Genomic DNA, 19329 nt, shown 5'->3' with positions numbered 1-19329 from the left:
CATGGATTAAATGAACTCAACGGACACTTTAGAGTGATGATCCATAGACTAAGGGAATGATATCTGGAAACAGGAGAAGTGGTGGTGATCAACTGGACAATGGGGGGCCTGGGCATGATGTAGATGGTATGGAATAAGGGGTGGATAATGTCCTGGGTTTGGCCAGGACAGGGTTAATTTTCACCGGACTCCAGGAAGGGGCACAGCCAGGGGGTGGGGGCTGACCCCACCTGGCCAAACAGAGCCCGGTATTCCATACCATGTGTCGTCACGCTGGGTTCGGGGGGGGGGGGGCGGCACGGCGGGAACTCACTCATGACTTGGGGGGGTGCAGCGCCAGTGCTGTTCACGAGAACGGCTGTCTAGGTCGTACGGTTCGTTGTTGTGTTTTCTCCTTATTTGTATCGTTGTTGTTCCTGTTTCCCTCTGTTTGCTGTTCTGTTAAACTGCCCTTATCCCGACCCACCAGTTTCTGCCTCTTTCTTTTCATTCTCCTCCGCACGCCGGCGGTGGGAGGGGCGGCCGCGTGGCACTTTTGTTGCCGGCGGCAGCTGAAACCAAAACAATTCCCAAGTCAGTTTGCTGGCAACATGCTTTTCCCTTTTTAATACCAGATTTGATTCCGTTTCATAGTACATCCTGAACCACTTACAAGTTAATATTTTCCTACACACATTTCACACACCAGTTCAAAAACTGACCTACAACTCTTGAAGACAGTACAAAAGTTTAAAGAAGGCATGTAGGTTTGTAATTTAAAAAAAAAATATCAAGAGAGGCATTGAGGAAGAAGCATCCTCAATCAGTCAGTCCTTCCAATTTTTCCCTCAAGTAAAAACTAATAACATGCAACAGTGAGCCACAGAAGTGCCTTTGTTATACTGAATGTTCCACAGCTGAGGGCTGATAAGATTGCGGTGGAAAGTAATTTTTTTAAATTTTCCATTCATTTCCAAAACCTCAGCTGCTACAAGTGGCATATGGTTTTAAAAATTTTAGAATGCACTGAAAGGTACAGTATTAATACCACTAATAGAAAGACATCTATTTTGATTTCTCTTTATTCACGTTAATAAAGTTTAGTTAGATGCTGTGCTCCCTAGGGAAAAGGTGCACAGGCACTGGTAGCTGTCAGAAGTAAAGAGCTGGGCTCAGAAAGACACAGAAGACTGAATGATGCTGCCCATCCAAAGGCAAAGTTTTCTAGAAAATCCTTCAAGTATGAAACATGGCAGCCAACCACTACATTCCTAAGGAAGATCATTTCACTAGCTTCTGTTCAATGTACAAAAAAAAAAGTATGTCGGTCTTTTAGAGGAGTCAGCTGCAGACCAATGACATTTTAAAAATAACGTGGAGGAAGATGTACCGCTAATTGCTGCACATTTGTTGTCCACTCTTCCATGATGAACTCTATATTTTCTTTCTTTGAAGATATTTTACAATAAGAAGTTAAGTAAATACACTAAAAAAAATTCATCAGAGCGCTAGCAAAGCAGCAGCACGTATATTAGCAGAATAGATGCACAGTCTCCATGCTAGAGTTCTGTTTTCTACCATGTTATCCATACTTGCAGCAAGGAAGCAAAGTTTCCACATGCAATACATTTATACTATTAATAAATACTTGTCACATTTTAGTAACATTACAGAAGGCTAATGGAACAGGTTAACTCCTTGGAAAGCAGCAGTGAAAATAGCTTGTGCAAATCTCTTACTGCAATGCTATTAGGAGTCAGGACAGTCAGAAAAGAAAGGTACCAAAACTTCCTTTCCCATTCCATTTGAATTGATTGCCCACAATAGAAACAAACATTTCCTGTGACATTAAGTTGTCATCAGCTTCCGCGATTCCCAGTTCACTCAGTCTTTTCTTGTGCATCTGGCTCTTCCTTGCAGAAGTAGCCCCAAGTTCATTTGCAATTTCATAATTGCCTTCAGTTTGTTCAGAAATCTCAGCTTGCTCATAAAGCTCCAACTCATCAGTTATGCACTCAGGTAGTTGTTCTTGCCTGAAGCCCTCTACACAGGCTGTCCCATCACCTGACCGGATAGGCTGTGCATTCCCTAAGTCAGGAAACAATAAGAAGGTCATCAACAATTGCACAAAACAGCCATATAATTTAAAACTCCTGGAATTAAATATTTTTCAGGCTTAACATTTTCACCTCATCCCACTCACTTTTTGGATAACTACTTAGCAACAGACACGTACTCCAAATACAGTGTAGGATGCTTAAAGAAAAGGTTTCTTCTTGAGATGCCTTCAGGTTGCCAAGTGATAGTGATATTAGAGAAAATTACCATGGGTTTACACATTGCTCCTAGACAGTGACAGTTCTTCTTGAGTAAGACATAACATGAGAAATACAGTTGTCATTTTATTTACTGCAGAGAAAAAATTCTGTGCTGGGAACACATCTCAGCTCTAATGCACAAAAGAAGAAACGAGCAGAGAATTATCATGCACCAGAAGAGCTGTAAGAGAAGCCATATCTGCTTTCATGCTGGTTGCATTCTTCTTTCTGTATGACCCAAGGAGGCCGTCAGTCATACAGGCTCTGCTTGGTATGACCAATGGTGCAGATCAGGTGCGGAAGGACCTGATCATGGAATTGCACACACCCCATGAAGCACAGGCATTCACAGCATTTCTCTGCAGCAAGTTCATCCTTTAGGAGATTCCAGTGTTCTGATAAGTTATGAAGATTTATTTCACCTAAATCAATCTAGACATTATTAGAAAATTTAAGTGACTTGATTATGAATTACACAATCCAAAAACCTGGGTATATTAAATTTACTAGTTCTAGGAGTTTCTTCTAGGAAGATAAAAATACCTTTTGTTGTCTCTGCTGAAGCATCCTTTATATCAGAGGGCATTGTTGGTCTAACCAGGACCACACCATATCCTTCATTATTATGGATCATATTATTGACCATGGTTATCTTGGGGATGTCATAATGTTCATCCAAAAAGTTCTACAGCAAAGAAACGGAAATCCAACATGTTATGTCCAGCTAAAGGGATGCAAAATATTCCTGTTGTAGGTAGAATCACTTCTGTGTATCAGCTAGAATTTTATTATTTGCCTATGCAAGTGACATTGCAAAAGGCATTTTCTTTCTGGCAGATAAGAAGCAGAACAAGCATACTGCTTTGGTGGACCAACCTGAGGCAGACAAGTGCCATCATCATCATATGTGACATATAAGAGTTCTTATGGCCATAAGGCAGCAAGGTTATAAGCCAACCTAAACACAGGATAATTGCATTAATTCTAGCAGCTATAAACTTTTGAAAAGCAAGTACATTCTGCCTTGAACTGACCTTTATAAGTATTCCCTCCTTGCAGTGGTGAATGCCGTTGTCTAACAGGGTGCACATACTACCTGGATATATTTCCACACCAGCACCCTACAAGATGAAATTGATGGCAGTTCACAAATAGTTCGGGCACCTTTCCAATTCAACTTGACAAGTGCATCACAGAACTTTGTGTTCATCTACCAGTTTGCACAATGCAAAATTGTGTTACCACTCCTGTTTCATGGCTTTGTTCACCAACTTAAGCAGCAATACCCAAGGTTGAGGCCCCATGGATGATATTATTGCCACCAGTCCATAAAAGCTCTGGTAAAGAGTAACCGCACAGCCTTGCATTATTTTCTTGTTCTTTAGTCGTCTACCTCAACACTCAAAGCCTCACCATTCTTCGAAACGTCCTAATCAGAGTTCAGTTCTGTGTTTATCATCCTTCTGTAAGAATCAATGGACGCGTCCAAAAAGGGCATTTCATTTGCAGAACAATGCAAATGCAAAATGAAAAAATTATTTATGGGCAGAGAAAAAAGAAAATCACTTTAAAACTATTGCAGGACATGAATCAGTCCAGAAACACAACAATGATTTCACAGATGTCCCCTGTTACTACATCATTTTCATATCATCACACACAAATTTGCATGAGGCATTTCACTAGATACTACTGGCAGCTACAAGACCCCTGGGACAAATCTCTTAAACTCTGTAACATGTAGCTGTCCAAAATGAGTTTGTAAAGGTTCTCTCACGAGCAACAGAAGTCACTCCGTTAGTGACTATTATTTCCAAGCAGAAACCTTTATTTTAATTTAGGAAATAAGGCAGAGTTAAGAATTTGTTTGTACCTTGGCCCCATATAGATCAGATTTTTTCATTAACAGCTCAGCTGATGTTCGTACTGTTATGCCTGTAGTTTCGCACTGTAACACACAATTCTCCAGGGTGGTTTTCCCATGATGGACATCTACACACACAGAAAACAAATACTGTTAGATGAATCAGTTATGCAAAGGCAAACCCATCCTACAGACAGATGGACTTGTAGCATTTTTGCAGTGTGATAAAATTACTATTTTAATTTTATCCACTTCAGGTTAATTTTACTGATTTGCTCATGCATGGTTTGAACTCACGCTATTTTTCTAGCATATGCAGGAACACTGCTGCAAGGGAGCACTAATCAAAGGTTCGTCTTAAGAGGGATTTTTTGCCTTTTTTTTTTTAAGTGACAGTAACTATTATTTTCATTACATTCCTAAGAGACTGTTGAATTAATAAGATACTAAACATTTATATACAGGTTTTAATAAACACTTTAACATGTTTAAAACCAAATGTCTATTGAGGCAAAGTATTAATCAGCATCTTCTGCAAAGACAGAAGGCCATGGCCAATAAATTCATTGGATATAACTTAGGATTATTTGAGCCTCAGTTTGAATGTTCTGTCAGCAAAGTTCTACACTACTTCTACAGCCTGTGTCATTCCCAGTGGGGAGCTGGCTGGGTTCAGCTACAGCTGAATATTACCATGGGGGTTCTTTTGTGGAAAGAGGAATCATTTCCTTTTCCAGGTAGCCTGACATAGACTGTGCAGCAGTCAGAGTCAAGTTGTCTGAACAGCAGAAAAATGATCAAGTCAAATGATATTATCCAAGTATAAGAATAAAACACTACAGCCACAATAGCTTGAAAGTACAAAGAATTGAAGTTATTTTGATGTCCACATTATAAGCAACCTAGAAAAGAGGGAAGCCTTAATTTTTATACTTCTAGGGCCCTTCTCTACAATATTTTGTTAAAACCAGTAAACTACAACACTGGGTCCCAGCTTTAATTCTAACAGTAAATTATGGAAGTCCCACAAAAAGGTCAAAATGCTTTTATACTTACTTAAAATCCCCTCCACAGCATCATGTTGCACTAACTTCAAACTGGAGATCTTTATATTGGCTCCTGTACAGTCAACAAAGTTGTCTCCTTCCCCCCGTTTTTCTATCACGATATCATCTGGCAGGCCATAGCCTTAGAGCAGAGGTGAAAGATCCAAGTTTGATAAATAACTGGTAACAGTCAGGTGCTCAGTATATAACAGACATTTAAATTAAATACAGAGGTTTAAAACTTGAAGTCTAATATCTTTAATAGGATTTGCCACCCAGTGGCCAGGCTACACCTTACATCCTTTCTGTACCAAGGTACAGGCACTCAAAACCAAACTCAAAAGTTGCCTTACTTGAATGACACACGATAAAATGCAAAGTTATTTTAGACAGTTGAACAAAAGGGTAACTGAGCTCACATTTACCAAAGACAAATTTCTCACTCCCACAGGTTATAACAGAGCAGGGAGATGCAGTAACCAAGGACACACAGGCACCTGCAGTCTGCTTTCAAAGTATAGAAGTTGACTAGAGCAAGCAGAGGTTCCAAAGAGCATGGGGGAAAAGGCAGTCACCACCACAACACAAGGAAGCAAGTGCAAAGGACTTGATGTTGTTAGTAAGCTTCACTCAGTTTCCCCATTTAAATGAAACTTGGGTCAAAATGTAATATTCCTGTGTTACACGGGCTTCCAGATTAATTCAGATTAAAAAGAAACTTTCACAAGCATATGCCAACTTTGATTTACTAAGCCATCCACAGTTGTCAGCATTCAACCACTTACAGGGAAATTTATGAGCACATAAAACTTTTATTGCTTGCCACTGACAAGAATTATGATAAGGAAAGCAATAATGCAACGTCCATTAAAGCAGCATGAGTCCTATCATTTCCTGAAAGCACATACCAACTCAGATAAGAAGTGCCTGAGCAGGATGCTAGCTTTTAACCAAGTACATAAACAAATACTGTAATGTGCAAGTAGTAAGGTTAAAAAAACAAAACACCTTTGAACAAGAGGTGGCAGCAAGTTTTAAATACAGCAGATTTAATGCAAAGTTAAGTGACTTTAGGTCAGCTTAAAGGTCAACACCCTATAGTTTAACAAGGTTAAGGTCAACACCCTATACTACCTAGAAATCTTTTCCCACTGCTGCTGATTTATTGTCACCCCTGAGGAGGAGATGGCATGGGGCACTTCCAGTACATAAAAAGAGAGCACCACAGGACAGCAAATGGCATACCTAGTTTAACTTCCCACCGCGACAGAAAGAGCTTATTACCCAAGCCAAGTTTTAGGAATAATTGTCCTACAGACTACCTGCAGTTTTTCTAACCATGCTTTTAGCTTGCTTTACACTTCACCTCTGAAGTAGCAGCTCTCGCAGCAAGAAGGAAGCCAGTGACAAGACAAGGAACAGAGAGGGGAAGATTCACCTGCCATCAGCTGTGTTCAGTGCTCAATGTGGTCACAGCTGTGTGCCCTGCCTGCAAACTAAGTGACACCCCAGGAACTGAAGGCAACTGTCACCCAGTAACACTGACCACAGGCATTAGATGGGCTGATGCTACAGGTTCCCACCCAGCTTGCACAACTACGGTACAAGCCAAAGGACAGTTCTTAGGTGCCTTTGCTACACATTTTTGTCATGTGTTAAAGTTATCCTTACTATGATCTCCAGCAGCTGTTACTGCTTTAACCTTATTTAGTTCTTGTAAGTTTTTATTTATCCCTGACTTACTAATCCTCATACTTTCAACCTTAGTACTGACTTGCACAGTGGCTGGAAAAAAATAAAAGCTCTACAAAGCCAAGTGACATTATATCATTGATGAGTCACCCCTTCCTCCCAAGAAAGTCACCAAAACAGCCAGCTGCGCAGATTAGTGCCTGCAAAATTTTTCTTGATGCTCCTACTTCAAATGTTTTTGGCTGCTGCTATTGCTATAAAAACCTCTCTAGCAGGAGTCCTTATAAGAAGATTAAATATCCTGACATACATTCATTATTCAGAGTGGTTTGTACTAAAGATACTATTCATATGCCTTGCTCCTTAAAATAGGGCAGCTCATCCTTCAATAGGTGCTATTTCACCATTTGTATTTCTGTTTCCTCAAATCTAGGAAAGCAATTGTCATAAATACCACCCCATACAATTTTAGAACAATGCCATTCTTGCAGATAAATAAAGCACTTTGAGGTCCTTTATCCTGCAGGTGTATTGTCTATCAGCATGCATATCTATATAAATGAAGCATACATAAGAGAAGGCCAAGAAAGAAAGTGACACTCATAAAACAAGAAGGGCAAGAAAAATAAAGTCCAGGACAGCAAGACAGCAGGAAATTAAACTCACAGCCTTCTTCCTATTGAGGAGTTCTGATAAGGTAAACAAGCATCTGAACAGCTGCACAAGCCCCAGTGATATACAGGCTATTACACTGCAACGGAGTGTCCATGCCTAAAGCAGAGGAGTTACACTGAGAAATCAAGAACTGGGAGGAAGAGATAGCAACATTATCCTAGAGAAGGCAGAACTATTTCAAACAAGTATTCTGCAGGAAAAAATGGAATCACATATACTGTGTGTGTTTCTACAGCACACACACATGTTAAATCAACAGCTCCCTCCTCTACCTATGCACTTCACATAATGCAGATTCACATTGGTAGCCCCCACACACATCGCTGACATGCAATAAGTGCCATAAACTAAGTTCTAACAGCACTTGGCTCTTTCTCTCTGTATTCACCAGCGCTATACTGGCAGTGAGTCTCGGAGTATACCTCTGAAGCAGATTAAGACATGCCAAGAAGAACAAGAACATCTCTCAAGTATTTTTAAGTTACTGGCTCTAAAAACCCAAGCCTTTCAGAATGACTTTTGTGCTTGCTAGATTAAAAAAAAAAAAAAATCAAGTCCCTATGTTTCTGGTGAATCCTCTCTATTAGCGATATAATCAGGATCTGTCCAGACACATAGTTAGGAGGAAATTATAAAACTGCTATTAATCAGCAAAATTTGCAGTTCTTTTGCAGAGGTAACTACGGCTAATGAAACAGCTTACTCCGTCCTACAGGAGACGTGGCTCTACAAGCAGAAAAAGGAACACTGAAGAAAAAAGCAAACACTGCCACCAAACTCCACAACAAGTAAATCATTATGCAGAGCTACTTTAAGACATTCAGTTTACTTTGTTTTAAGGACCTTTATGCTAGCAAACCTTCTACCTTCTAGTTCAACTGAATCAGCAATGCAGAACACGCCATCTACAACATAATGACCAGGACAGATGATGACTGTGTCTCCTTCATAACAGGCATTTACAGCTGCCAGTGGATCATTGTGAAACTGTAAGAGACAAACAATATAATCAGCTCCTGAAGAATGCTATAAAAATGGATGCATTTACACCCTTAAAGCTTGCTTTTCAATTAAATGTTGCTGCTTTTGCTTAAAAGAAACCCTTTTTAATAGTACCAATAATACACAATTTCTACTTTGAATTCAAGAACCATAGCACTCTGGACAAAAACAGCCTTAAAGCATCCCCTTGATGTGTGCATCATGTCCATTCTCCCATGAGAAATCTGGGGCACAGAGACAGATTGAAGAGCATATGCACCAGAAAGCAAACCTCAATATGGCCTTGGTTCCATGCCAACATTTGAATTGTGCCTGAAGTGACTTGCCATGAATTACTGAAGAAATAGATGGCAGAAGGTAAAGAAAATAAAAACCACAAACAACTGAGCAACTAGATTTGAGCTGGTCTGAACACTAACATAACCCTTCGTTCCTAGTGCAAGTGACCCCAGAATAGAGTTCAGATATTACAGTGGCAAATATGGGGTCCACATGGTCTTTTTTCTTGCCAGAAGAGGGCAGGCTGACATCCTTCACAAATATTACTGGGGGATTCTGTATTGAAGGATAACAAAAAGTACAGAAAAACTGCCCATTTATTGCTTCCCAGCAAACTCCAGGGTAAGCACAGTAAGAGCATTTTTCAATTGCCAAGTCAGAAAATCTGATTTATAGCCCAAGTGTTAATCCAGGACCTTCCCTGTAGCTCCATTTCACCCATCTGTAATTCATGAACTTGATCAGAATACAGCAAGCAATTTCATTTGAGCCCAAGGAATCCAGACTTCTTAACTGCTGAAGTGGTAAGTCCTCTCTGTATTCACTAAAACTAAACATAACTGCTCTAAAATAAATAAGTCTACACAGAACCAAAGCAACAGAATCACATTTCTTTCTTCAAACTCTAGATCACTATCCATAGCAGCAAAAGACACACGTATTTCAAAACTAAATATAAGTATTATGCCTTACCATGTTTCATTATAGAATTACTACAGAAAGTTTATCCCATTATTTCCTACACACAGGAAGGAAATTGCTTGTATAGAGTACTCAGGAGACACAAATGAATTAAAAGAAGTTATTTGTATCATCAGTCTTACTACTTATTGCTTAAATTAGTGCTTTTTTTTTGCACTGACAAAAATAACACCAAGCAAATGAAGTGTCTTGCACGTGATAAATTAGCTTAGTCTTCCACATTCTTCCTTGAGGAGAAAAAAAGGACTCGCAGACAGACAGTTCCTGTTACTGTACCTGTATTTCTAGTTCTTCACCACAAGATTCAGGGCACAGTTTGTCCCTTATCAATGACTGCAGCAGACTTGCCATCATGGTTGAGGATACAACATGAGTGATCTTGGTACCCCTTGGTCTCAGTCCTTTAGCTTGGAGACTGCTGTATTTCTGGTAACCAAACACATACCTAAAACAAGAGCAACAAAGCCATCAGTTCTTTCTTCAGTAAAGAACATCTGTGTAGTTTTCCATATGGCCCTCCTCCTTGCACAAACCCACCAAGTACCTCAGCAGAGGGTTCTCAATTAGTTTTAGCTTTTGTTTTAAGTGCTCTATTTTCTCATACAATTTTAGTCCTTCCACCATGGAGACGTTTTCTACTTCTGAGTCCGAGTCACTGCTTGATATGCTGTTCCTCACATTTAAAAACTTCCTGTAAAGCTCTTCGCACTGAGACAACAAGTTGTGGTAATCAGCTACAAGCCCAGAAGGCACACGGTGTTCAAGGATGTCATAATGCCTGCAATTCAGAGCAGGGGGTCAGTCTGTTTCACCTTTACAGTTTTCAGATATCAGATACAAACCCAGAGGGAACCCGAGGAGTTCTGCATCAGTACTTTAGTCAAGATTCTCTGCAGTCTATATCAACACTGCTCAATTTTTCTGAAAGGAGCAAAACCAAAAATCTGAACAGACACAAACATATTACTTTCTAAACAGTTGCCCTTCCACCTCAAAAGATTATACACAATTACTAGAAACTCACTCTAGAACAAACACATAAGCACAGCTATTAAAAAATAGTAAGAATTTAGAAGGTAATAAGATGTATAAATCAGTATTTTTAAGCATTTATTAGAAAAACTGAGAAAATCATGTCTGAAATAGAAGAAAATTTCTTTAATGTGAAGTCTCTATTAGCACCAATCTAAACAACTACCTGGATAAAGTGAAGGCACTGCATAGTAAATTTTGCACCATCCCAAGAGTTACATCTACAAATTAAATTGCAGGCCAGAAAATGCCAGCCCAAAGTTGCATTGCTGAAGTCAGAAGGATGATGGCATCTGCCAGCTAGATCGTGCCAAGAACCCCAGGGCAATCACATAGGACCAATCATGGTCACTACAAAAAAGGTGGGCAGCAATTGATGATACAATAAAACAAGATTTAATTATCTCGCACCATTTTTGTAAGGGACCAACTGAACACAGTATAAATAGCTCTATTCAAGAGGCTACATGAAATAAGGGCAAAGATGCTCCCTCAACTTGCAGAGGTTCTTTAAAGGGTGCACTTAAAGCGTGCTGCAAGGAGCAAGAAAATCTGTAGTCCAAGCAGTCAATATGCAGTTCTGATACACAGGGTGTAGAGAAACAAAAGGGCTTCACAAAATGTTGGTAATGGGTTTATCAGCAGCAACAGATTAAGTCCATGCAGCATGATTAACAGCAGAAGAATTTATAGCAATATAGAAATACAAAATATTTGAAGGAAACTGAAGTTTGTATATAATTTGGCCCTGAAATGCACACTCTACAGTTTAGAGCTTGTTGCTATGAAAGTGCATAAAACTTGTTTTTTCAAGCTTTAGTTAAACAGTTCATACAGCTTTACTTGCCTCAGAAGACTAGTACAACCTAATGTGCAGTGTAAAGACACTGTCTGTTCTCATTAAAACAGCACACACCAGAGACCTGAAAAGTTTAAAGCATTATATATTTCCATGCATTGCAGATTAATGTTATTTCTGAGCTGACAAATCTGTGCTTAGACCACAACACAGGAGAGCACCAACATCAGTGTAGGTTGAAGGACAGGCTTTGTATGAAGCAAGGTACTGGAGGATTAAGAAAGGATAACATAAACATGTTTTCAAGCAGAAGAGTAAAAGTGTTTTGGATTCTCGCTAAAATGGCTGTAAGGCCAAGCACAGTGTTAAAAAAATAGTAAAAACATTATTATCCCATGGCACATCATTGCATTCTAGTTTCATTCCATGCAAAGTTGCTATAAGGCTCCAAAAACTCAACAACACAATAGCCATTTGCTGGAGCATACAAGCATAAACACTTCAGAAACACATACAACTTCCGTATATATCACTTCCTCCTAATTTGTGTGATTTCATAAAAATACTGGCATATCAGAGTCCTTAAATGTCACATTGTGTCCTGTTTGAAAGGCAGGCCTCACAGCCACCTTTATAGTGTAGGCAATGACACTCATTTTCTTTGTAAAGCACATGCTATATGCTATATTCTGGCACACGTAATGCAGTATTCTAAACAGCTTTTCAGGGTAGGTTGTAAATATTCACTGATGTAGTTCCCCAGCATCACAGCAGTATCAAACCTGGATCCGAATGACACACAAACTTCCAGATATTATAATTTAGCATCATGAGTAAGTAAAGGAATTGAAAAGTAACTCTCATGAAAGACATAACGAACAGATACTGTGTCAAATTTCAGATGAAAACCTACAGTAAAAATCACTTTTCAATTATTTGTCCCAGGTGTGTTTTATGGTGTGCTTTGGTTGTTTAGCATCCTCAGAAATATAACCAGATTGTGTGCTTGTGCACTGATTCAGTTCCACATGGTTGGACAGCAGTAAACCCCACTTCAGAAAACCTAATGCTGACTGATCCCACTAGGGAAAGAAATACATGCATTCCTCCTTCAGCATGAGCAATTGACAAGCTTTTGCTCACATTCAGTTCCGTTCTGGTTCTTATACTATGCCCAGAGGTCTCACAGCATCCCACGCTAGCTTTAATTAGGCTCACGATTCATCTCCCTGTGAGTTGAAGGAGGCTATAGCTGGATTTGGAGTGCCATCTGATGGAAGGTCAAGGATTACAGGGAAAAACTGAGGGTTCAGAAATCAAGTGCCAACCTCAGTTGTACCCTCTTTCGCCACAAAATTTTTAGCATCAGACAGTGAATGCTATAGAACAAACCTGCTTTAGTTTACTAGTGAACAGTTTTCTTTGAACCTATTTGTCTGTCACTATTCTCACATAATCCTTTCCTGTGGTTATACCTTAATAATATCAAAGGTGTTACACTTACAGTCTCAGTCGAGGCTCAACGCATCGCACAAAGTAATCAAAATCATCCTCTTCTTCCTCGTCCCAGGTCCTCCAGATGCACTGGTAGAAGAACCTTTCAAAGCAAAGCAAGTGTTTAAACACACAAAGGAGGCCACCTTTATCTGAGCAGAGGCAACAGCACTGGAAACACAAACATAATCAATTTGAGAATTCATCTCAAAGCATCTTCTCTCCAGTTTCATGTTACTGTCCTGTAAACTATTTAACACAGAAGTTATCTATCTTGTCTGTTGTTTAACTGCATACTGAATTTTGTTTTTCTAAGTTCAAAATGCATAACAGACTGAGTCCCGCTGCCTTTTATCAAAAGGGACTGAACAGCCAAAAGCTGGATTTGAAAACAAGACTTAACACCCTCAAGACCCTGAGACTTCTCAGTTGTTTGGTTTTGGCCAGGCATCCTTCAGCTAAGCCTTCTTTTCCACAATGCGTTTGTCACCTCCATCATTCAAGCTTAGATATCTGCTACTGAGCAACGCTCAACAGAATGAGTGTCTCCTCTTTTCCTCCCACACCCACTACTTCATAAACACAGCCCACTTTCTAGGAAGGAAGGTAATTCCTCCTATTTTAGCGTTTTCATCCAGTCCTACTGCCTATTTGTAGGCAGCTTTCAAGCAGCATGTAGTACGTGAAAGCAAAGGAGATGGAAGAGAGACAGAGAGATGATAAACAAAGGAAAAAAAAAAAACCACAGAAGATGTGAACAGACACCTGAAGAAGAAAGAGCAAGTTTAGGGGAGGAGGCAAAACGCAGAAAAAAAAAAAAAAAGTGAGACAAAAGAAAGAAAAGGAAAAAAGTCAAGCAAAATGTTATAGAAGATAAAGGAACACTGCACTAGAGCCAGAAATGTGACACAAGGAAATCTGGGGTGGAGAACAAAAGCAACACAGACTTTCCTGCCCCCCCCTTTTGACACAGAAAGCAGACTGACGATAAGTTGCAGCTAAATGTACCTTGTGACTGTGTGATTACCTGTAGCTGCAGAGGACACCACAGGATTTCTTTGTGACCAGTCTCCTCATAGTAACAGTCAGTCGGTTAACTCTGGAAAGCTTGGCTTATGGAGCTGCCAGCACAACCACAAGAACTTGGGGCATCACCCACTGGATACCATGAGCGTGCAATTGTTCAAGACAAAAATTAAACCTTGAGCATTTTCTTACCTGACATGTTCTACAGCTAGTGCTGTCTGATCAAACTCTCCCGACTCATCATACACAACCCACAGCTCCTGCAGTGGTATCTGACGCTCCTTCAGCTCCAGGAGTTCCTGCATGCACTCCAAGGTAAAAGTGCTAACCCGTGACTCGCACAGGAAAGGCTCACTGAGGCGCACAACTGCTTTCAGAGCCGAGTACTCCACATCAACAACCTGTTGGAACAAACAGTTCTTAAGATTTCTCTACGCAGAACTTTAACTACAGCTGAGGAAGGCTAACATGATGTGGATAAGTCAGCAGGCTATACTGCAAGTGCCAGCTAACCCACACAAACCAATGCCCACTGCACAGTACAGCAAAGGCAATCTATTCAGCTGAAGTGATAACCCCAGAATTTAGCTTGTCAGAACCACACATCTAGAGCCTTTTCCACATTCAAAACTTCATTCAAAACCCTCACAATACTCATACAAGGCCAGCAAGTTGCTTCCCTGTTTTTTTTAAAAAAAAAAAACAACAAAAAAAAAACCAGGCAAAAGTAGTATCCTCAGACTCAAATAAATCATTACCTTACAGTTCTCAGGGACTCCTTTGGGGCTCACTTTTCAAAGTGCCAATAAGACAGAAACAATCCAAAGAGGCAGTCTGAAAACTGTTCTGTCACTAGCAGGGCTGAAAAGCTGACAGGGTACACAGTTTTGCCCTATTCAAACATGTCATGGAACTCCAGTTTGAATATCCAAGGTTTGCATGACAACATACAAGTTGGACGCTGGGAGACCTAGGAGTATCCCAAACCAGCAATCCTCAATAGGTCTACGACAGGAGTATGCAATGTTGAAGAGCTACTGTCAGTACCAAGGTGGGTTAGAAGAAAAATTTTACTGATAAAAACTGGCAAACAATCAGAGCCTGATATCTGAAAAAACTACATTACAACAGCCAGCTCTGGACCAAGTACTTATCCCCTCTGTGCCCACGGAGTTCTACCTCATGGCTCACTTGCACTGACTTGGTGTTCCTCCTGCCCACTTCAACCAAGAAGCCCTTTGCAGATACCACTTTTATTTAGCTACAGTCCTGCCACCAAAATACTCTGACTCTAGAGAGGGTGTCCCTGAAATTAGCACAATGGTTTTGCCACATAACCTTCACATAGGTAAAGCTATGCAGGCATCTCTATTGCCACTTTTGGTTGAAAAATGGTTTTCCCAGTTCTAGAGAAATTCAAGTAAAAGCAAGTAATTGCGCAGTGCCTTAGCACGTAGAAAGGATAAGTAAATGCTGTATAAATTGTCATTATAGCACTGATCAGACAATCTCAAACACAACAATCATGCGCTTTGCACCCTACTAACAATTCAAAGTCCAAAAAGACTACCGATGACAGGCTGACAGTGTCAACAGAACAGAACCACATCTCTCATTTTCAAGATATCAACACCACTTTATGGGTGTCTGAGGAAACAAAATTCATCTGCCTCACTGACAATTCAACAGCAGAAGTAGTTTTTAAATGGTAGGCAGGCAAATCCCAAGGCTGAAAAATGAAAGCTAAAAATAGAAAGTCTACCTAGTGTGTTTCTTTCCAAAGTGGTAATATGTGCTGTAGCCCTAAAGAGCTGGTTCCAAGTAGTCGTGCCTCACTGCAATGACGGCCTCTCCTGCACGTATCGCACCACAGACTCCAGCCCCATGGTTCTGGGTGAAGGAAGCACACCAGTGCAAAGGACACAGTGTTTCAGAACAAGGCTTCCTCTGAAACAAATTCCCATTGCTCTACCCATCACTGGTAATTAGATATAAAAACATTACTGTCTTCTGACAGCTTAAACTTCATAGATAAATGACCTGTCTGTTACAGAGGTGAAGGATGTAAACTGGAAACAAATGCCTGAACAACTGCGTTCCATTTACCTCAACAAGGACCTCAAACACATTAGTGCGCCAGACTGCCTGCCATCCAGATGGTTCAAGGACCTTCTCCAGGTACTCAGCTGTGAATTCTTTCACCTCAGAAGCTTTGCAGTCAGCTTAAAAGAAATTGAAGACAATATATTTATGCACGAAAAGAAATAAAAATCCTCTGAATCACTGGAAAATGAAAGTCACCATAGCTGAAATATTCTTCTACCACATCTAAAGTTGGACGTCATTCTCTTTTGCTCATAACTGTCAGTGTTTTTGCTGTCTGTCTCAGTACTTAGAGAGCAGGAGTCATCTGGTTTGTGCTTCTCTGGAAGAAGAGATCCAGTGTTCAACCTTCCAGGTAGTGAAGGTTTCAGTGCCGTGGTATTAAACAGCTAACCGGTGCCTTACCTTGAACAGTCTTACTACACACAAAAAAGTTTGAGCAAGATCAGTTAAAACAAGGCACAGAATCCAGTATTAGCACCTTTTCCTTTTAATCATTCAGATTCTGTTCACATATATTAAAACCACTGCCTCCTGGTCCACCAGGCAGAGCAGCTGAGGTTACAGCGTAACAGCAGTACACTATATCTTTTCTAGTCCCCGTTATTAAAATCATCTCACAGTTCAACATGGAATTGACTCCATTTAAATTGGATCATTTAAACAGTCACTACGTGAAACCTGACTACATGTTCTTTTTCTAAGAAACTACTTACCCAAGATGTAATCCTGGTAAGCTTTGAATCGCTCATAAAACAAAAGGTGATCAGTGTGAAAAATATCAGGAAAAAGTACATTCCCATCTGGCACAGTCCTTGCTAAAGCGGTCCCTGGTTTGTCACGACTGCCATAATCACTACAGGAATCATCATCCTCCTGGAGCCGATCTGCAGAGAGAAGTAAGAACAAAACACACACCATAAACTGTCAGTTCAATGCAATCATCACTCAATCCCCTATTCCCAAAGAATTCCCATTCAAGCCAAGATCCATCATGAACCTGCTTTCTACAACATAAATTATCCTTGGTAAAGAGACTACCTAACTTGGTTACTCGCTCTCTTCTTCAAAATATTCACCCTGTCCCAAAAGAGGATCTCCCTCTTTTTTGCCACCTGCCTTGAGCTGCAGTTATATGCCAATTTACTTTGTTCTATATGTAAAATCTAAAATGCTTTAGGTAACACTTTACCCATTCCTGTACATATTATGCCTTTTTAGTACTCTGCCTGCATCACCCAGACATGATACCAAGCAATAATCCAGATTGTTTTGGAATGTATAAAATCAGCTGATATCGAACACCACTGATCCAAATAATGCACAGAATTTGAGCAAAGAGCAAAATATAAGCAAGACATATGATAAAACTCTAGATACTAGTGTCAGCTAAAGATACATTTTCACAGTTGCCCTTTCCTTCTCTTAAGTATTTTCCTGTTCTTCAGCACAAACATCCTTTTTGTATTTTAATAAATTAAGAGATAAAGTCCATAGAAATTCCAAGCAAAATATTTAGATAAACGGACACGGTGCTGTAATTTTTAGCCTGCTTAAACGGACATTGGCGGAATCTTTACTTTGAAGGGCTCAGCGCAATGATAACATCCCTTTAGAACTCTTCAAAAATGCATCTCCACTCATGTTCCAACTACAAACTCAGTGAACTCAGTCATTTTTGGTCTCTCAGGCCTAGTCATCCATAAGTTCAGAGAATATTAGAGACACGAGTGCAGTAAACATAGGGTGATGATGATTCAGGTCTTCCCCCTTCCCCCCCTTTTTCACTACTGTAACAACTCAAGACGCCCTCATGGTCCATAACTTGATTCTACTACAACACACAGGCCTCTCTCCTTTCATTCAGACTGCAGTCCGACCTTTCCTAAAAAAAAGGAAAGAAATCCCATTCTATTTCTAACACATCCCTCACCTTTCAGGATACGTTACAAAAGCTAGCAGTTTTGACCTCAAATTTGTTCGAGGTTCTTACACATCTGGGGCCAAACTTAGTCAACAAAACAAAAATCAGCACCAGTGTATGAGCCAATTACAAATGCTCGGACGACACAACTTTTCTTTGTAGCAGAACCATTAAAAAAAAATTAGCAGCGGGGCGGACGGTGCCAGCGGCCCGGCCCTCCCCTCCCTCCCTCCCTTCCCGAGCGGCGGCGGAACGGGGCGCACCCGGCCGCATGCGGCCCCGCGCCCTTCCGCCCCGCGGGGAGCCCCTACCTGGCTTCGCCTCCTCGGCGCGCTCCTGCGGGCCAGCGCCGGGGCTGGGCGGCGGTCCCGCGCCCCCCGGCAGCCCCGGGCCCGGCTCGGCCATGCTGCCCGCCCGCTTCCGCCCGCTGAAATTTCAAACTTCCCCGGCAGCTAACGCTCTGCAACGTCACCGGCAGCGGCCGCCCTGATTGGCTAGCGGCAGCGGCGGGGCGAGGCGGGCCGCGACGGGAGGCCGGGCCGGGCGGGGCTGGGCCGGGGCGGCAGGGTGTGCGGGCAAGGGGTTCCTCGTGCGCTCCTCCCGTCAGCGGGAGCCGTGCCCGGCGGCGGGGAAGGCCGAGACCGCCGCGCTCCCGTTTCCCGGACGGCTGGGCGCGCTCCCGCCGCGGCAGGGCGGCGGCCGGAGAGGTCGGCGGCGGCGAAGGACGCTGGACACCTTCCAGCTGTCAGTCAGCAGCAAACCGGCAAACGGGGCCGGCCAGGGCGGGCCGCGCCCCCGCGAGTCGGGGGCTGGGCGGGGGGTGTGCCGGTCCCGGCCCCGGCGGAGAGCTGCTCCCACCGCGCCGGGGCAGGTGGGCGTGGGCACAGAGATGTAACTGAAACCCAACGATCTCCGCCTCCCCCCCACAAAAAAACCCCACCCCTAAACCGGCCCATAATTCACTGACAACTTCACGTGACTCCCGCAGGACGCGCCTCGCCCTTAGCTCTGACTGGCCGCGACACAGCAGGCACCCGGCCAAAATCCGGAGCACAGGTCTTCTCCCCTCTGAGCTTCCCAGTGCTTTCGACTTTTACCTTCCCATTCGTGCCGCATCCATCTCAGCATTCGCATCTCTCATTTCTGCCTTGACATCTCTTCACCATCTGTTTCACTACCCAGCTCTTCTCGTCAAGCCGCTGCTTGTGTTTTGAGCTCTGGTACCACAAGTGCCAACAAGGAGTAAAGTCATAACGATGTAAGTCAGGTTGACTCAGCAATCGGAAGACATCACACAGAATCCCAGAATAGTAGGGGCTGGAAGAGACCTCTGGACATCATCCAGCCCAACTCCAAATATTTAATATTTAACTGAGTCGATCTGTAGCAAAGAC

The 19329-nt window shown here is 41.8% G+C and overlaps 1 protein-coding gene across 3 annotated transcripts; it reads right to left on the bottom strand.

Moving 5' to 3' along the window:
• Window positions 1-606: 606 nt before the first annotated feature.
• SHCBP1 (SHC binding and spindle associated 1) lies at window positions 607-19138 on the bottom strand. Of its 3 annotated transcripts, none has more exons than XM_009945280.2 (13): window positions 19033-19138; window positions 16728-16898; window positions 16015-16130; window positions 14101-14309; window positions 12893-12985; window positions 10102-10335; window positions 9834-10002; window positions 8441-8561; window positions 5218-5349; window positions 4171-4289; window positions 3332-3418; window positions 2841-2982; window positions 607-2067 (listed from the first exon to the last, which is right to left on the bottom strand). In XM_009945280.2, exons 1-13 carry the CDS (start codon window positions 19067-19069, stop codon window positions 1745-1747), a joined length of 1953 nt encoding a protein of 650 aa, XP_009943582.2. In that variant the 5' UTR covers window positions 19070-19138; the 3' UTR covers window positions 607-1744. The 3 variants fall into 3 exon arrangements, with proteins under 3 accessions (XP_009943582.2, XP_075289777.1, XP_075289778.1); XM_075433663.1 differs by lacking the exon at window positions 607-2067 and adding an exon at window positions 2668-2729; XM_075433662.1 differs by lacking the exon at window positions 10102-10335.
• Between the last annotated feature and the right edge of the window lie 191 nt (window positions 19139-19329).

This window comes from Opisthocomus hoazin, chromosome 12, assembly GCF_030867145.1.
Source record: "Opisthocomus hoazin isolate bOpiHoa1 chromosome 12, bOpiHoa1.hap1, whole genome shotgun sequence".
In the NCBI taxonomy this organism is placed as follows: domain Eukaryota; kingdom Metazoa; phylum Chordata; class Aves; order Opisthocomiformes; family Opisthocomidae; genus Opisthocomus; species Opisthocomus hoazin.
This window is presented reverse-complemented; position numbering and strand designations above follow the sequence as displayed.